Source organism: Aspergillus alliaceus, assembly GCF_009176365.1.
Source record: "Aspergillus alliaceus strain CBS 536.65 unplaced genomic scaffold BDW43scaffold_111, whole genome shotgun sequence".
Classification (NCBI taxonomy): Eukaryota; Fungi; Ascomycota; class Eurotiomycetes; order Eurotiales; family Aspergillaceae; genus Aspergillus; species Aspergillus alliaceus.
In genome coordinates, this window is record NW_022474794.1 from 11,190 (window position 1) to 28,614 (window position 17,425).

Genomic DNA, 17,425 nt, shown 5'->3' on the forward strand with positions numbered 1-17,425 from the left:
ATGGGGATCATTTCGCGCTTCCTTGTCGTGATAGGCGGACTCCTCCCTGCCATTGTGTTTGGGGCTGAACCGTCGACTCCATTTTTCCCTTCATTGGACCCATTCTATACGCCGAAGAAAGGGTCTTGGGAAGAACTGGCCCCCGGAACAATCATAGGCTGCCGCCCAGTACACATCAATTCACTCCGTTACGGCATTCAATCTACCGCCACAGCATATCAACTCCTATACGTCACCAAGGACCTGAACAGCAACCCAGCCCACTCAGTCACAACAATAGTCATCCCCAAAAACGCAAAGAGGGACCGACTACTATCCGTGCAGCCCGCCTACGACTCGCCAGATATTAATTGCTCTCCCTCATATGGGCTCCAGGTTGGCGCGGTCGGCCCCTCACTATCCTGGAATATGATGGATTTATCCTTCGTGGAACCGTTCGTACGAGACGACGGTCCAGTCCTAAATATTCCTGACTACGAGGGCTGGAACGCTGCTTTTACTGTGGGCCCGCAGACAGCCTACCACACACTCGACTCGATCCGTGCGGCATTTAACTTCAAGGATGAAATCGACCTCCAGCCTAACGCCAGAACAGTACTATACGGGTTCTCCGGTGGTGCGTATGCTACCGAATGGGCTTCCGAGATGCAGCCCAGTTATGCGCCGGAACTGACCCAGATTGTGGGTGCTGCCATGGGCGGTCCTCCTCCCAACATTACGAACACCTATATTCACTGCGATGGGGGGGATTGGGCGGAGCTGAACGTGTGGGCAGTGCTGGGAATGATGAATGCTGTTCCCGAGATGAAAGAATACATCGACAAGGATCTGCTGGATGAGCACCGCGAGGAGTTTTATGGTCCCATGAAACGCTGCAGTCGCCACTTCGGCGTAGAAGATGTTCCCCCGTCTCTAGCGTTCAGGAACATCTCATCCTTTTTCAAGCACGGGGACCATTTCCTGTATAGATTCCGTGATACCCTGGATCACCTTGGCGTCATGGGGAGGACTGGGGCCCCTAAGTTCCCCATGTATATCTACCAAGGAACGAAGGATGAGATCGTGGATCCGATCGGAGTCACGAATCAACTTGTTCGTGGGCTCTGTGAGAAGGGTGGTAATGTACGCTACGTCCAATACCCTTGCACGAATCATATGAATACCTTGATCAAAGGGGGAATTGCTGTTTGGATCTGGATTGGGAATCTCTTGTCAGGCCGGCCCACGATACCGGGATGTCGCTATGAGGACTTGAACCCGCCGATCGATGGATCTGACGATGGCTGTCCGAAGGACGGGGAAGAAGCTCTGGGGATGGATGAGTATTATTCGGATTTTGAATTCTTCGGACGGGACGAACTCAAGTGACCTGCTAAGCTTTTAGATGGTTCAGTATGCCCTATGGAGACTTTATATATTCATTACCGACATCTTGAATAATTTAAAGCGATCTAAATATGCGAGGCATGTCCAAACGGGATCTTGATTACTGCAGAGTTGGGGAGTATGTAAAAGTGTCTTCCTGCTTTAGGACCATCTCTTGACAATATGATAAGATGTCTGTATTACGATTTGCTCTGTCTACCTCTTGACAATTCTTGGAATGGCAGATCATCGTAGAAAACGAGAAAAACAAGGCCAAATACATTGTCCTTATATTTTGGAAAACTTCTCCGGACGTCTTCAGTTTATGTCCTTGAGGCTAGGAATTGATTGAATTGTACGAGTAACCATCTTGGAAATAAGAACATTAGCAGCATAACTGGCTTAGGCCGGGGTGGTGTAATTACGAAGTCTTGAAATCTTAACTGATTTTCCCATTCAACTACACTTCAAGGAGCTTGATCCTGGTTAGTTGTTATAATTTCCAACAAGTAAAAACTTTGGAATCTCTATTCAGACACTTCTCAGTAATTACGCTGTATTATATAGCAAACCCTGCCAAAATATATAGTTCTTGTAAACATCAATTGTATTCAGAATACACTAGTAATTCTATGGCCAAAGATATTAATACATGAGGGTCTGAATTCCTGAATCTCTGCCTCCTTCTCACTATTAAATACTGCTCAATTTGATATGTGTATCAATAGTTAAAATAGGAAAAGTGAGTTCGTTGGCTGACTAACCTTGTATTTCCTAATTCTGAAATAGTGGTCATTTTGGTTGATAGTTCTCTTGTTCATATATTATACTTGATCGAAATATCCCTTATTCATCAACAAAATTGCGGGAGATAGTGCTAAAAAGTTGCGCTATTGTGATGAGATTTCCTGCTTACCCTTTCAGATACTGTCTGCTATTCGACTCCGGGAACGTTGAGCGGGACCAAAGCCACTTAAGGCTATCTAACGTATAGAGCGATCATGGTGATCTAGGCCACGGAACTTGTGGCCGAGAGGAGGGGTGGAATTGATGGATATCCTCCAGCCCCCCTGCCACCATGTATTAGGATTCTCCAAGCTTTAGACTCGTACTGAATGGACCTACTAGTTGCGCCTAAGATTCTTCCATTGCGTTTCCTTGCCTAATCGACAGGTGTTCCACGCTGATAAGCAGTTTCGTTACAGTTACACTGAGATAGTACCTCAGATATGTTTTAAAATAATATTATGTAATAAAAAGGTGATTTTCTATACTATATTAGCCCTTGATTTGCACTGACCTGTATATACGAATTGACAGGATTTCCCAAGCTAAATGGCTTGGATGTTTGAAGACAGGCAAAGAGCACCATACGTCAGTCAACACGTCCATAAACGCAAGAGGGCACAAGCTCTTATGGATTCTGAAACTTCAGAAAAAAGACAAATTTGCTGTCAGGCATATAATGGACCGCCCTCGTCACCGTCCTCTTGTGCAATCCCTTTGACTGTTTTCCCAGCCTTCTGCCTAGTACTACAATGAGGTCAAACTTAGTATACTACAACGAGTAGTCATAGAGAATCATCGTTTTGACTAAGGGAAGCGATACGGTGATGTTGAGACCTAGGTTAGCGACAGCCTGAAGAGTCAGATCTCAGTACCATGACAAAAATGCGACTTGCAAAATCATTGTGGATCGTCTATCCACGGTAAACCTACGGCGGACTGAATCGAGCAATTGGCCAAAATGAAATTTTACCAAGGTTACCAACGGCCACGCACACTGACAATTCCTCAAACTAGTAGTATTTTTGCACCACCAATATCACTGCCCCGGCCAATACCTCACCAGCTGCCTTAGTTCTTATCTTGACGCATTTTTTATGAGCATGTTCTTAGTGGAGCGTAAGAACAAAAAGTAAGACTGTTTTCTTCCAGCCAGAGAAAGTATTTTCAGTGTAATAGTAAGGATATGGTATAAGTTTATATATATTCTTTTTTCTACTATAGATATGTTAAAGTAAAGTAAACATGTAGATATAATTAAATATATTATTTAATAGCTTTTACAGAGCATTCTTTAATAACTGTATTACTAAAAAGAAAATATAACTTAATTAAAACTTACTATCTTTTATTTTCTAAGAAAAAGTGTGAACAACTTCTCTAAATTAATCGTAAGGTATTCTTTAAACACTAGTATTACTGTCACAGATTAAATAGCGATTCGGCCTAATGACTGTACCTGATCTAGGTGTGTAGACAATCGGCCACTGATGAGGAACATCAGGCTATATGACAGATTAGATTTAAGAAAGATTCTGAATCCTTTAGGCATGGAGTCTTTAGCTATAAATTACCAAATTGTTAGTAATAGTAGGAGATCAAGAATCAGTCTTCTATCTGAATAGTATCTACTGCCTGTCTTTAATCTCCCTCTTTCTTTTAGCCTACGTACCCTTACCTAGTTGACAGGTCCTCTACCCTAAATAGTAGATACCCGTAATAAGTATACTACAATTATATTAGTTATAAACCAAAGATCAGTTAACTACAAAAGCTAAATAATTATTTACTTAGTAATCAATTGTTTATATGGAAAGAAAGATTTGTTTGGCGTGGCAATTGAGATTTCGCCAAGGTTCCGGTAAAAAATCCATTATGGCCAATTGCTCGATTCAGTCCGCCCTATAAACCTTCTTCGACGATACTACGAAAAACGGATTCCAGGTAAAAATGATGTTCTACTACCTAAGTCATACCCTAATAAGCTGTAGGGGACAGAACAAAAGAGATTAGGGTCATTGATCACCCTCTAGTCGTCAAAAGGATGCTTGATTATCTCTACCTCAAAAGCCTGTGGGGAACAATCATCGTATATAGGTTGAACATAACTGATGTATGCCTATCTCCTAAGACCGACCTTTCGAAAAGCAAAGGGTACAGATAATAATATGGAGATTCCAACATTAACATGTTCATTCACACCGCTAGTTGGCTAACATGTCTAGGGAGTGAATGGATTTAGTCTCACTACTACATAGGATCGCGTTTCTTGCCAGCGTTTCTATTACGAATGGTAGCTATACCAGGCCGCAGGAGATAGATAGATTTTCTAGCTAATGCAAGTTGTCAGGAGCTAGAATTTGGTCTGGACTAACGGCTCTCACTGCACTTTCCTCCTTGATCTGCTATTTTGCGTGGTTTCCCTTTTCTCAAAAATTGCATGTTCATCTGCATGGCTGGGTATGTACACTGGAGAGAAATTTCCCAAATGCGACCTTTATCTTCTCCATTATTGCTTAAACAGCCCTCTGAGAGAAATGCGATTCGTACCTCTCCTTTGTACCCCATGGCTCACTCTGAGCCATGTGTAGGCAGCTGCTGTGTTTGCCAACTTTATGGTATGTCACTAGATAACGACGGTATATTTTGAGACTAACCATACATGCAGATGGGAAGTGTTCCAACTTGAGGGCTGTCAAACTGGATGCATGGCACTAGGCTCGCCACCGAAGCACATATTGATGCCTTTGCTCTGAGCTAGAATGCGCAAAAGAGCTCGGGGTTGGGGTCGATTTCTCTGCTTGATCATTGGCTAGGCCAGTAGTTTCTATATAATCTCTCTCTGTAGTATGCAGTAATTTTATTTTGTATTTTTTTTAGATTATGCATATCATATCTATCTATTTATTTTTTTTATTATTTATTCACAATTCTTCTTATTTCAGCTTATAAAGCTCTATTAGGCTCTCTGCCTTATCTTGACTCGCATTCATGTCCAACTAGGATCTGGAGGTGGTGTTGGTAAAATATCGTGATCGGAAAACTCATGCGAATCTTCTTTATTACAGTTACATCTCCAACAGGTCGGAACCCCGATAGGTTCTGAATCCAAATGATGACAAGACATCAGCCTTTACGGCTGATACTGACAGCTCAATGTAAATTATGGGTTCGTTCAGGCAGTCCAGCTAAGTTTTAGGGGAACTGGGGAAGAACCTCAACAAGGTGGCAACAACTAGACTTGTTAGGCCCGCGGGTTGGGCCGGGTTTTTCAGGTTTTGCAACCCAGCCCGTTGGGTTTGGGCCGGGTCAAGATTGTATGCAAACCACCCATGGGTCAAAATATATATATGTGAACCACCCGCGGGAGCCCACAGCTGTAGATCCTTTCCTAGTAAAGCAATAATTTATATTCTTGATAAAATACAGTCTCTTAATACTATAATTTATTTATATTACTATAGGTAAATAATATATTTACTGTATTTTATCTCTTGGCAACCCACAGGTTAACCCGTTGACCCATAGGCTGGAATAGTCAATAACCCGGCCCGGTATGGACTTTCATATACACAAACCCAGCCCATTTCTTGGCGGGTTGGGCCGGGTTGGGCCGGGTTTCGTGGGCTGGGCCTAACAAGTCTAGCAACAACTCTACCAACAAATTAGCAAAATTTTCAATAGTGCAAGTAGAGTTAGGAAGAAAAAAAATTGTTTTAGAAAGAAAAAGTGCAGGAGGCAGGTTTCACTGGGGTCACTGGTGGTCACTCATTCAACTACTAACCTGCCGACGTATGGCTTGTGCCATGTTGGGAAGCCGGCTTCTGTTCTTCAGGCCAGATTTGTGTTATTTATTTGGTTTTTATTTATTTGCGCCGACCATTGACATCAAGACCTAGGCGTATAGGTAGGGCAAGATCATAGGCTACTGGTTGTTTTCTATGGGTTTTGTAGATTTATGTCTAAGCTATGGAGCTGTGTTGCAAAAGTTATCTAACTACGCTAGTGTAAGCTTGGCATTCAGCGTGTAAGTGCTTTACCATATAAACTAGTAGGGCACCTAATATTGGAAATAGAGATATTTTTATCAAAAATGCAAATATCTCAATGGAAAATGAAGCTATTCAAGCGCCTAGACAAGGGCTCCCTGACCTAGATCCTGGCGTTTAGAAAGCTGTCCCTTCAGGCAGCCCCTATTCCAATCCCGATTATTGTGGCCAGTACGTCCCTCCCTATACTCATTCTACCCTTCCAGCTCTATGATCTGTTGAATATGCCTAGGCAGCCGCTCAATCCAGTGTTGTATAGCCTCCTGAGACAGCTCATCCCAGGCCTTAGTCCAGGCCTGAATACTGGTCTTTCTGTCCCGAGGGGCACCCGGGGAGGTAGTTCGGCGTTTTAGATAGAACCAATCAGGTTCTATAGTGTTAAGGTCAGGCAAGTTCCCTGGCCAATCTAGTAAATACTGAATCTTGTTGATATCATACACCTGCTGTTAAAAATAATATCGGTGTGCAGGTGCGTGATCCTCTAGAATAACAGTATTAGGGTGCTCTACCATACATTTTTTTGCAAAAGGCAAAGCGTAGGGTTTACATATCAGAATAGTATCTATACCAGTCAATTTCGCCTTTACCACATCCTAAGCGACCATTCTTTTAGTCCAATTCCATTTAGGCTCCCTGCCAGGTGTACGGCCATTTCAGAGCTTTAATCTGACCATAGCAGTCTGCAACTCCCATTTTTCTTGATATAGTGGTTCTATCTGCAGATTTTAAGCTTCAATTTCTTTAGAAGCTGCTTTCCTCTACTGAGTATTCTCAGGAAGATAGATATGCATAGGATCTTTCTTATTATATATAAAATAGCCCCAAAACATAAAGTCAGAAACGCCTTTATATTATCGGCGTAGAACAGACTCATCATAGGCCTCAGATACCCATCTCCAGACCTGCCGGCCGCCTCACGTTTGGTTTAGGCAGACAGACATTTTATTTGTAAAAATCTATTTCTTGAAATCCTCGATAGTATAGTGTTGATTAGACTGGGGCATATCCGCGGATACCAGATAGCAAATGGTATCCATATCGTATCCATGTGGATACCAGATACCTGAGAAGCTATCTTTATCTGCATCCAAATCCGCATGGATATAATACAGATGTCTTGTTTCTCTCCGCACTAGTATAATTTTTGCTAAATTAACCTAATCTGGCCTACTCTATAATATATAACTTGCTGAATAAGATCAGTAACTAGCAGTTAGTTGTGCTTGTTCTGGATATAATAGTATAATACAGAACCTTTGCATGATACCCTCTATAATACTGTATAGAATATATATATATATAAGTATCTTCACTGTTAATATTAATATTCTTATTTTAGTTTAGAGAAAAGTAGTGATAGTAGCTTATAAAACAGGAATAGATTCTTTATTTTATATAGTATATAAAATATATATATTTACTATATATTATATAGTAATAAAAGTGATAGTTTTATTATAGCTAGATTTATAGGCCTTACTAGCTCTGTTAATTCTAGACTTGTTAGGCCCAGCCCACGAAACCCGGCCCAACCCGGCCCAACCCGCCAAGAAATGGGCTGGGTTTGTGTATATAAAAGTCCATACCGGGCCGGGTTATTGATTACTCCAGCCCATGGGTCAACAGGTTAACCCGTGGGTTGCCAAGAGATAAAATACAGTAAATATATTATTTATCTATAGTAATATAAATAAATTACAGTATTAAGAGACTATATTCTATCAAGAATATAAATCATTGCTTTACTAGGAAAGGATCTACAGCTGTGGGCCCCCACAGGTGGTTCACATATATATATTTTGACCCATGGGTGGTTTGTATACAATCTTGACCCGGCCCAAACCCAACGGGCTGGGTTGCAAAACCTGAAAAACCCGGCCCAACCCGCGGGCCTAACAAGTCTAGTTAATTCTATTAAGTTAACTATTTCTTATTATATTAACTGGGTTAACTAACTAATATTTCCTAATATTTGATAAAAGTATATAGATCTAGTTAATAGCCTGACTCTATAGTCTAAAGATACTGACTTTATTGTTTTATTAAGATTTTGAATATCTATAGATATCTATCAGATATCCACAGATTATTATATGATATCTAATAGATATCTATAGACTATTATATAATATCTAATAAATATTTAATAAATATCTGTACTAGTACTATTTATAAACTAATTATAGTAAAAGACTATCTTAAGTTAATAGATTTATCTATTTTAATATATATAATCTTTATATCTTTTAATTTTAAAAATTTATAATCTAGATTTTAATTTTAAAGATTTTATAAGTTCTATATCTTTCTCTCTTTATAATAATATTCTTATCTTTAAGATATTATAGAGTTAATAATCTTAGTTTTCTGATTTTTTCTATAAATCTGATTTTCTATAATCAGATAATATACAGTATATTTCTAATAGTCAGTATAGTATTATATCTATATCTAATTTAGACTTTATTTTTTTACTACCGCAATCACATGCTTCTATTACCCTTATATATATTAGGCCTAGCTTTTAAAAAAACTGGATTCTTTATACTAATATATTAAAGAATAACTTTATAAGGTGATAGTTAGAAATAGACTTTAGATCAAAGAAAAAGTTATAGAAAATAATATATTAAAATAAAAAAAGAGCTTATTATATTAGAAATAATTTAATTAAATTATAAATAAAAAAACTGGCTAGTCTAAAATTATATATAAATACTGCTGTAATATTCTTATTTATCTAGATTATTACTAAGCAGGGTTATTTCTAATAAAAATATATTTTAAAGAAGCTGCCTGTCAGTATATAATATCTAAATAGTAAAAAGATATAGACTAGCTTATTCAGAACTTAGTTAATATATAATTCTAATATAATCTATTAAGTATATTTATATTTCTCTTATTTTATTCCAGTTATTTCCCAGAAGATAGTATAGTCAAGATCTTTTTATAGATAAGCTATTTAATATAATTACTTTTAGATATCTTCTCTTTTAGTTTAGTAAGTATTATAAGTTTAATAAATTTATTAATATTATATAACTTATACTATTAAAGCTAAAGCTTCTATCTAATAAAATATTCTAATATTATTTATAGAAAAAAGTTAAAGAAAAATAAGAAATTCTATTTTAAAAGCTTCTATTAAATAGAAAACTTTTAATTATACTGGATTACTAGATATCTTTTTTTAATCAAGTATTTATAGTAATTACTGGCTACTTTCTTAATTAAAAGTAGAACTATTATAAGATTCTTCTTAGATTTAAGTCTTTTTATAATATATATAATAGAAGTAATCTAAGCTCAGTACTCTTAAAGATTCTTTAGAAATATAGTATTACTAATTATATATTATTAATTACTACTAATAATACTTTAAATAATAATACCATAATAGTAAGATTCTAGAAGTTAATTTAATTATAGAAATTTAATTATAATATTACTGTTATTTAAGTTCTATATATTATCTATATTATTTAGCTTAGTTTAAACCAGTTACTTAGAAAAATAAAAGTAAACCTAGCTAATAATACTATAGAAAAAGAATAGTCTAATATATATACTTACTTTTTCCAGAAAAGATAATACTTAAAAGAGATTATTAATATATTAAATAAAATAAAATATAATTTAATATTATATTTTTATATTTACTAATAGATTTAAAGATTTAAAGTCTTGCTATCTTTATTAATATAAGTCTACAGTAAAAAGAGATATTTTTAAGTCTTTAAATAAAAGATTTAAAGTTTATTTCTTACTAAAATATCTATATTTACTAGAATTCTATATTCTTAATACTTTACCGTGCTAAAAAACTATAGTCTATATTTAATAAATATTATATAATATATTAATATCTTCAGTTTAAACTTAATAAAGAAGAATAGTACTAAATTAAGTATCTACTTTATATTACTTAACTTTTTTTTAAATATATTATTACTTTTTCTATAATAAAGAAAGTTATTATTTATTTTATTTTTAGTATCTATAATAATCTCTTTAACTATCTTAAGAGATTAATTTACTAACTTTAATATAAAAAGATCTTATAGAAATAGATAATACTTTATACTTTAGAAGTAGTAAAAGCTAAGCTTTCTAGTTATTATAAAGAGATTAATAAAATATATAGTAATATCTTTATAATAAATACTATTATTATTTCTTTAAATAAGCTTTAATTCTTTTTTATAAAGAAATAAAAAAGCAGTTAACATAAATAATATTATAAAAGTCTAGTAGACTATCTTAAGTAATATATTAAGCAGCTTTTTTTATTATTAATATTATTTAATTTCCAGTTATTATCTAGAAATCTCTCTTAAATTAAAATACTAGTTTTAAGTAAAGCTTTACAGTAAAGAATTAGATCTAGCTATTCTAGATTAAGTATAAATAATAATAAGTTTATAAACTATTTTAAAAGTAAATAGTAGTATTTAATAACTATATAAGATTTACTGCTAATATTAATAATAGATATAGTTAATATATCTCTAAGAATCTTCTAGAAAAAATATAAATATAAATTCCTAGTATTATCTAGTCTTATTCAGGATATTTTTACTATTTTAGCTAGTAATACTGGTATTAAATATTTTTTTAACTTAGCTTAAGATATCTGCCACTACTGCCGCGGCTATCTTAAATCTACTATAATTAAAGACTTAATAATATAGATATATATATTAAAGTTTAAGCTTAAATAAGAGTAGTTAAACCTAATAGAAGAGTATCTCTTAGCCAGTAAAGTTACTATTATAGAGAAGAAAAAAGTCTCTTTATATCTGTGATTAGGCTGACCATTGGGATGGGATGGGACGGGAATGGGAATTTCCCATCCCATCCCATCCCATTCTTGGCATCCCATTTCCCATCCCGTTTTCCCTCTTGGCATCCCGTTTCCCATCCCATCCCAAACATAGGGCTAGAATGGGATTCCCATCCCGTTCAACCGCACAAAACGGGAATCCCAATCCCAATTTTAAAATGGGATGGGATTCCTATCTGGATTAACCATAAAAACGGGATTCCCATCCTTGTCTTGGCATTATTTTGGGATTTTGGGATGGGATAGGATTCCTGTTTTCTATTCTAAAATCCTAAAATAAAATACAAAACACCTTTAATACATGGAATATAATAATTAAAAGTAATAATCAAAAGTAATAACTAAAGTTAAGTTTATTAAAATCTTAGAACTGCTAATATAATTAAATAAAGGACTTATTACTAGCTTTATTTTTATTATATATATTTTTATTTTAATTTTTATTCTCTTTTATTTTTAATTATAGTATCTTTTTATAGCTGAACAGTAGTATTGCTTGCAGTCTAATATAAGCTAAAACTATATAGTCTGTAATAATCTTTTGTAATAGTATATATAGTATTTTATTATAGGAATTTCCTATTCTATCCTATTCTATCCCGTTTTTTCTCTTGGCATCCCGTTTCCCATCCCATTCTAAATGTAGGGCTAAAATGGGAATCCTATCCTGTTTAACCGCACAAAACGGGAATCCCAATCCCAATTTTAAAATAGGATAGGATTCCCATCCGGATTAACCATAAAAATAGGATTCCTATCCTTGTCTTGGCATTATTTTGGGATTTTGGGATGGGACGGGATTCCCATTTCCCATCCCAAAATCCCAAAATCCCATCCCATCCCGAAATCCCTGGGATTATCCCGTCCCAACGGTCAGCCTATCTGTGATTGCAAGTAGCGGTAGGCTAAGGTAGGTAGAGAGTTGCCGATTCTCCTATGAAAGGTAGGGGATCCTTACATCTTTATATACACGTAGATGTTCCCTTCACTTCCCAGGTCACGTGCGTAGCTGCCTCAGGCAGCTATGCCCGGTAGACAGAAGTACTTAGCTATCATGTGTAGCCAATATACAATATAGGATTATATCCTCCTCTACTTAGCCTGTAAATACCCCTGAATTCACTATATCTTTCCTGTGAAAGTGTGCAATATAGCAGTAGTTAGCTATAAATAGTGGCAGGATTTTTGTTTATGGAATTGCCTTTATTTATAGCTACCACCAGTTATATAGTATAATGGTGTGTGTACTCGCGTAGCTACAATATAGTGTTAGTGACATTTACTTATAGGCTGATACTGGTAGCCATGGTGATCCTTATTGTCTCTTTACCATTATTTGTTATTGACGTGTAGTGACAATATATGCTATAGCTATAGTCAAGTATCTTTCTTTATTTATTCAGCTACTCTGTATTACTATTCTCTATAGTTCTTCTATAATCTTTTATTCTTTTATAGTATTTTCCTATTTAGCTCTTTTCTTAGCTTATCTTCTTTATTATCCTTGCAAGATTTCCTTATTTTATCTATTATCTAGTACCATGACTTTTTATAGTAATCTTAAGCAGGCTATAACTCGCGTTAATATCAAGTATTCTGATATTAGATTACTTACTAAGATAGGTATGGATCATGAATAGCTTGTGAGGTCTGTTAAAGAGAGTAAGTGAGAAACTGGATTATAATCCAAGAGCTAACTGTTATAGAGCTTCAAGATATCTCTAGTATTAATAGAACTGCTATTTATTTATTAAACATCTCCTGTAGCAGCGGTATTTCAAGTAAAGAAAAAATCCAGTTAACCAACAAGAATCATAAGACAGCATATATTCTGTATTATCACAGTCTTGAAGCTCAGGTACCTTATAATAAATATAAAATATCTGGTAGTTACTACACAATCTATATTGTCTCGCCCTCTTTTTATGGCACTGCCTTATATAGTAGTGCCTGTTCAAACTGTCTTGCCTGTAGTAGAGAAGCTAAATATTCAATTTATTACACGTTTAAGAAAACCGGTAGTGGTGCCCTAGACCCTGGTAGTATTGGGTACATATTAGCTATTCTATTCTTATTAACTAGTGTAGCTAATAGTTATAGAATAATTATAAGTCTTAGCAGACTAATACACGCATCTTATAGCAAATACGCGGAGCTTAAGGAATTACAAGCAATCACTATTAGTAACAGTAGTGTTCAGGAGTTAGAGAGAGAAGAATCTATAGCTAGTAGACCTATATCTGTTATCTCTATTAAGTGTAATAATAATACTAACCTCTCTAGCGCCCGTTCTGATTCTATTTCTGATATTATGAAGGAATTGAACCTGCTAGCGGAGCATATAGCCCATATATAGAAAATCTTAGATCAGGTGGTTCGCGATATCACTGTCCTCCAATATATTATTAATTTCCAGTTACTGGAGATTAAGGCAGTATATGATATTATTTATAGGCATGCAATAGATGGCTTATCCTTTAAAGAATATATTGCTATATTTACAGATCAAGATACTGTGGCTAATACTCTTAAACTCTTCTTTAGAATCTCCTAAGCAATCTTCTACTAAGTATTCTTGAATTATCAGTCCTTCTGTAAAATCTCTTCCAACCGCAGTGGTGGTATCACTAGTTCACTCTTCTGAGATATCTGCTCTGGACAGTACTTCCAAATTTTCTGATAAAATCACTGCAATGCTTGGATTAAAGACTAGTTCTAAGTCTTTTACTATATTAACTTATTCTTCTGTATCTTCTTCTCTTATAACTTCTTCCAAGTCTCTTTCTAGTTCCTGTTGTAAGATTTGTCTATTATCCAGTGCTATAATAAAGTTATTATATAGCACAGCTGGAAAGCATTACTTAGAGAATAGTCTATTATTTACTCCTGTCAGCGCTGCTTCTTGCAAGCTGTCTACTTGAGCTCAGTCAGCTCTCTTTAATAGCAATAATAAGGAGGTTAAGGTAACTGTCAAGAAAATAACTTCTAAGAAGAGAGGCAAGTGACTGGATACTTCTACAGCTATACTATTATTCTATACTTCTTTTATTAGAAGACTACTTGGTCTTATATATAGCTTTAGTAGAAATCTAAAGATAGTTTCTTAGTTCTATATCCTGTTCTTTAGTTTTCCAGTATATCTTGCTGAGTACTGTAGAGTATCTTATTTCCTTATTTCTTGTAGTGTGGGTAGAACCACTGTAATTAATCTCTTAAAGATTACTGTATTAGTATCCTGCAGTAGCTGTACTTCTTCTTTATTACCTATAATTAATTTTTTAAAGCTTGATATATCTTCTTCTTTATTACTATCTTAGTCTTCTATAACTGATGCATTATTGTTGCTGCTGCTAGCTAGTAATACAGATCTTTTTCTGGGCCTTCTAGAGCAGCCAGCTTCTATCAGTCTCTTCTTTTATATATATTTAATGTATTGTCTAATAATCTAATCTGCTATAGCTTATTATTAATCCTTCATCGCGTTCTCCCTTTCTTATTTATGTGCTAAGTAATTCTCTGATTGCTCTAATCTCTCCTACTCTTCCCAGGTCATTGTTGAGAGATTATTATAAGATAGCAGAGTAGATTATATACTGTCAATAACTTGATAGACTTTAACCAGTTTCTTTATAGCTATTTCTGCCTTCTTTAGATACCTATTTAGTAACACTGATATCTACAGCTATTGTAGATCTGTTACTCTGGCAGCTATAAGCTGTCTTTTGTTAATCAAGTTATAGAGAATTTACCCTTCTGGCTTCTCTAATATATAGATATCTAATATATAGGTTTTCATAACTTTATATAGTCTAAACTATTTGCTCTACAGTTTCTGCGGGTCTTTATTATAGACTAATATCCAGTTACTCTTCTTAAAGCTGTGTAACTTAATCTTCTTATCATAAATTTACTTCTGTTTAATTATATATATCTATAGGTATTTATTTGCTAGTATTCTTGTATATACTATTATTGAAAGTCTATCTTTTATATTTGTACTATTACTGTTATCTGTATTACTAGGTAATCTGGGATAGACTCTATATAATAGATAGAAAGGACTTATATATAAGGTAGTGTAGCAGTGAATACAGGTTATAAACACTGTTTATAGCAGGTATTTATCCTACAGTTATATAGATTTGTCTATCAGTAATTTAATAAGTATTCTACTAAGTGTTCTGTTAAGATTTTCTATCTTTCTATTTATTCAGAGATGGTACAGTATAGTAGTCCTATGTTTTACTTTAATAAGCTTGGTATAGTAATAGACTACTGTTAATAGAAGATTTAGTCTGTTATTAGATACAAGTTCTTCTATAGTACTATAGTTTATAAAGATTTTTTTATATAGAAATTATATTATTTCTTTATCTGTTACTTCCAGGACTGTCTTTGCTATAATCCAATCAGTGATATAATTAATTGCTATAATAATCTAGCAGTTGCTATTAGAGATAGTCAGTAGATAACTAATTAGATCTAGTCCCTATTTCTGGAATAGTTTAATTCTTTTATTTACTTAGTGATTTAATTATTTATACTTTAAGGTTTACTGTGAGTCTTATAAGATCTGGCAGTTTAAGTAGTTATATACTGCTAACTGTATCTCTTTCTTTATTAAAGATCATTATTCTCTATATTTAATTACTTCCAAGAGTTCTAGATAGTCTAGATAACTAAACTGTTTATATAATTCTTTTACTAGCTCTTTATATTCTGTTAGCTTTAGATATAGAATTATACTTTCTTCTATCTACAGCAACAATCGCGTATCATATCTTTTATTTAAGCTTAAGAGTATAAATTAATTAGTGTGTTATTATATATATATAGCTATATAGTATTTCTCCGGTAAGGAACTATTTTTTAAATAGTCTGTTAATATCTGCTGCTACTCAGCTTTATTAAGGTTCCCTAAGTATATTAGAATCTTATCTATTAGTATTCCCAGCATAGTATTTAGTTATAATATTAGAGGTTATGCTATATTTATAGGGTCTTTTCCTATAAAATCCAGTTATTTACTCAGTGTATCAGGCATGATAGTATTGGTATCCTTCTAATATTAAATCTTCAGGTTATATTCTTAGAACTTTTTAATTTATTAGGCTAGGCGCTTTGAATTTCTCTTTGTTATATTTAGATATTGAAGGCTATTATAGTCAGTGATTATAGTGGTAGTAGTGCTGTTTTCTATATAGCACTTCTATTGCTATATAGCTTCCTTAATAGTGAGTAACTCCTTCTTCTATACAGGATAGTTTTATTCTGTAGGGCTTATCTTCCTGCTGTTAAAAGCTACAGGATGCCATTTACTATTTTTCCCTTGCTGTAGGAGAACTATTCCAATAGCCTATTCTGAGATATCTATCTCTATACAGAAAGACTTATGGATATCTACTAAAACTAATACTAGGACAGAAGTAAGAGCTTTCTTTAGTTATCTAAATATAAGCTTATATAATACTGACTATATAATGGCTTAGAACTTATTTAGATATTTAGTTATATCTTCTTTCTTCAGTAACTCATGTAATGGTACTACTATTCTTATAAATCCTTCTATAAAGCAGCAGTAATATATTGCTAGTCCTAGGAATTATTATACTTTATATATATTTCTTAATTATAGCTACTCCTTAATAATGTTAAGCTTTACTGATAGAGGCTATATAGTTTCCTGTTCTATTATATATCTGCAGAACTCTCACTTCTTTTTAAAGAAAAGATATTTGCTAGACTATATATATAAGTGTTCTTGTTATAGCACTTCCAGAATCTTATATAGATATTTCTAGTATTCTTTCTGTATCTTAGAGAAGATTAGGATATTATCTAGATAGACAGTATAAAAGTTATTTATATAGGGAGACAGTATTCTATTTATTATTATCTAGAATATTATTAGTATATTATATAGGCTAAAGAGTATAGCTAATTATTTAAACTTTCTAAATATTATATTAAAGACTATCTTAGATATTAAGGATTTATCTATTCTAATTTACTAATATCCTGATAGAAGATCTATTTTTAATAGATACTGAGATTATTCTACTATATTAATTAGTTCTTGAATTCTTAGTAAAGAATAGCTATTCCTTACTGTAATATTATTTAGTACTTGATAGTCAATATATATTCACCATTTTCCTTCTGACTTCTTTACAAAAATAACAGGGAAACCCTATATAGAGGCTAATAGTTATATTAGTCCTGTTTTTATTATTTCCTGTAGCTATACCTTTAGCTTCTTAAGCTTTTCAGAAAATAGTAGGTAGGTATTAATATTGATCAGGTGTGTATTACTGGTAACTATCTTATATATCAACCCTTGCTCAGAAGATAAGATAGAGAGTAGTAATTCTTGAAAAAC

At 33.9% G+C, this 17,425-nt stretch overlaps 1 protein-coding gene across 1 annotated transcript; it reads left to right on the forward strand.

The window, feature by feature from the left end:
- BDW43DRAFT_317288 (secretory lipase-domain-containing protein) lies at positions 1-1,368 on the forward strand (the record flags this gene model as incomplete). Its single annotated transcript, XM_032048506.1, has 1 exon — positions 1-1,368. The coding sequence occupies one exon, from the start codon at positions 1-3 to the stop codon at positions 1,366-1,368; it is 1,368 nt and encodes a 455-aa protein (XP_031893789.1).
- Positions 1,369-17,425: the final 16,057 nt, after the last annotated feature.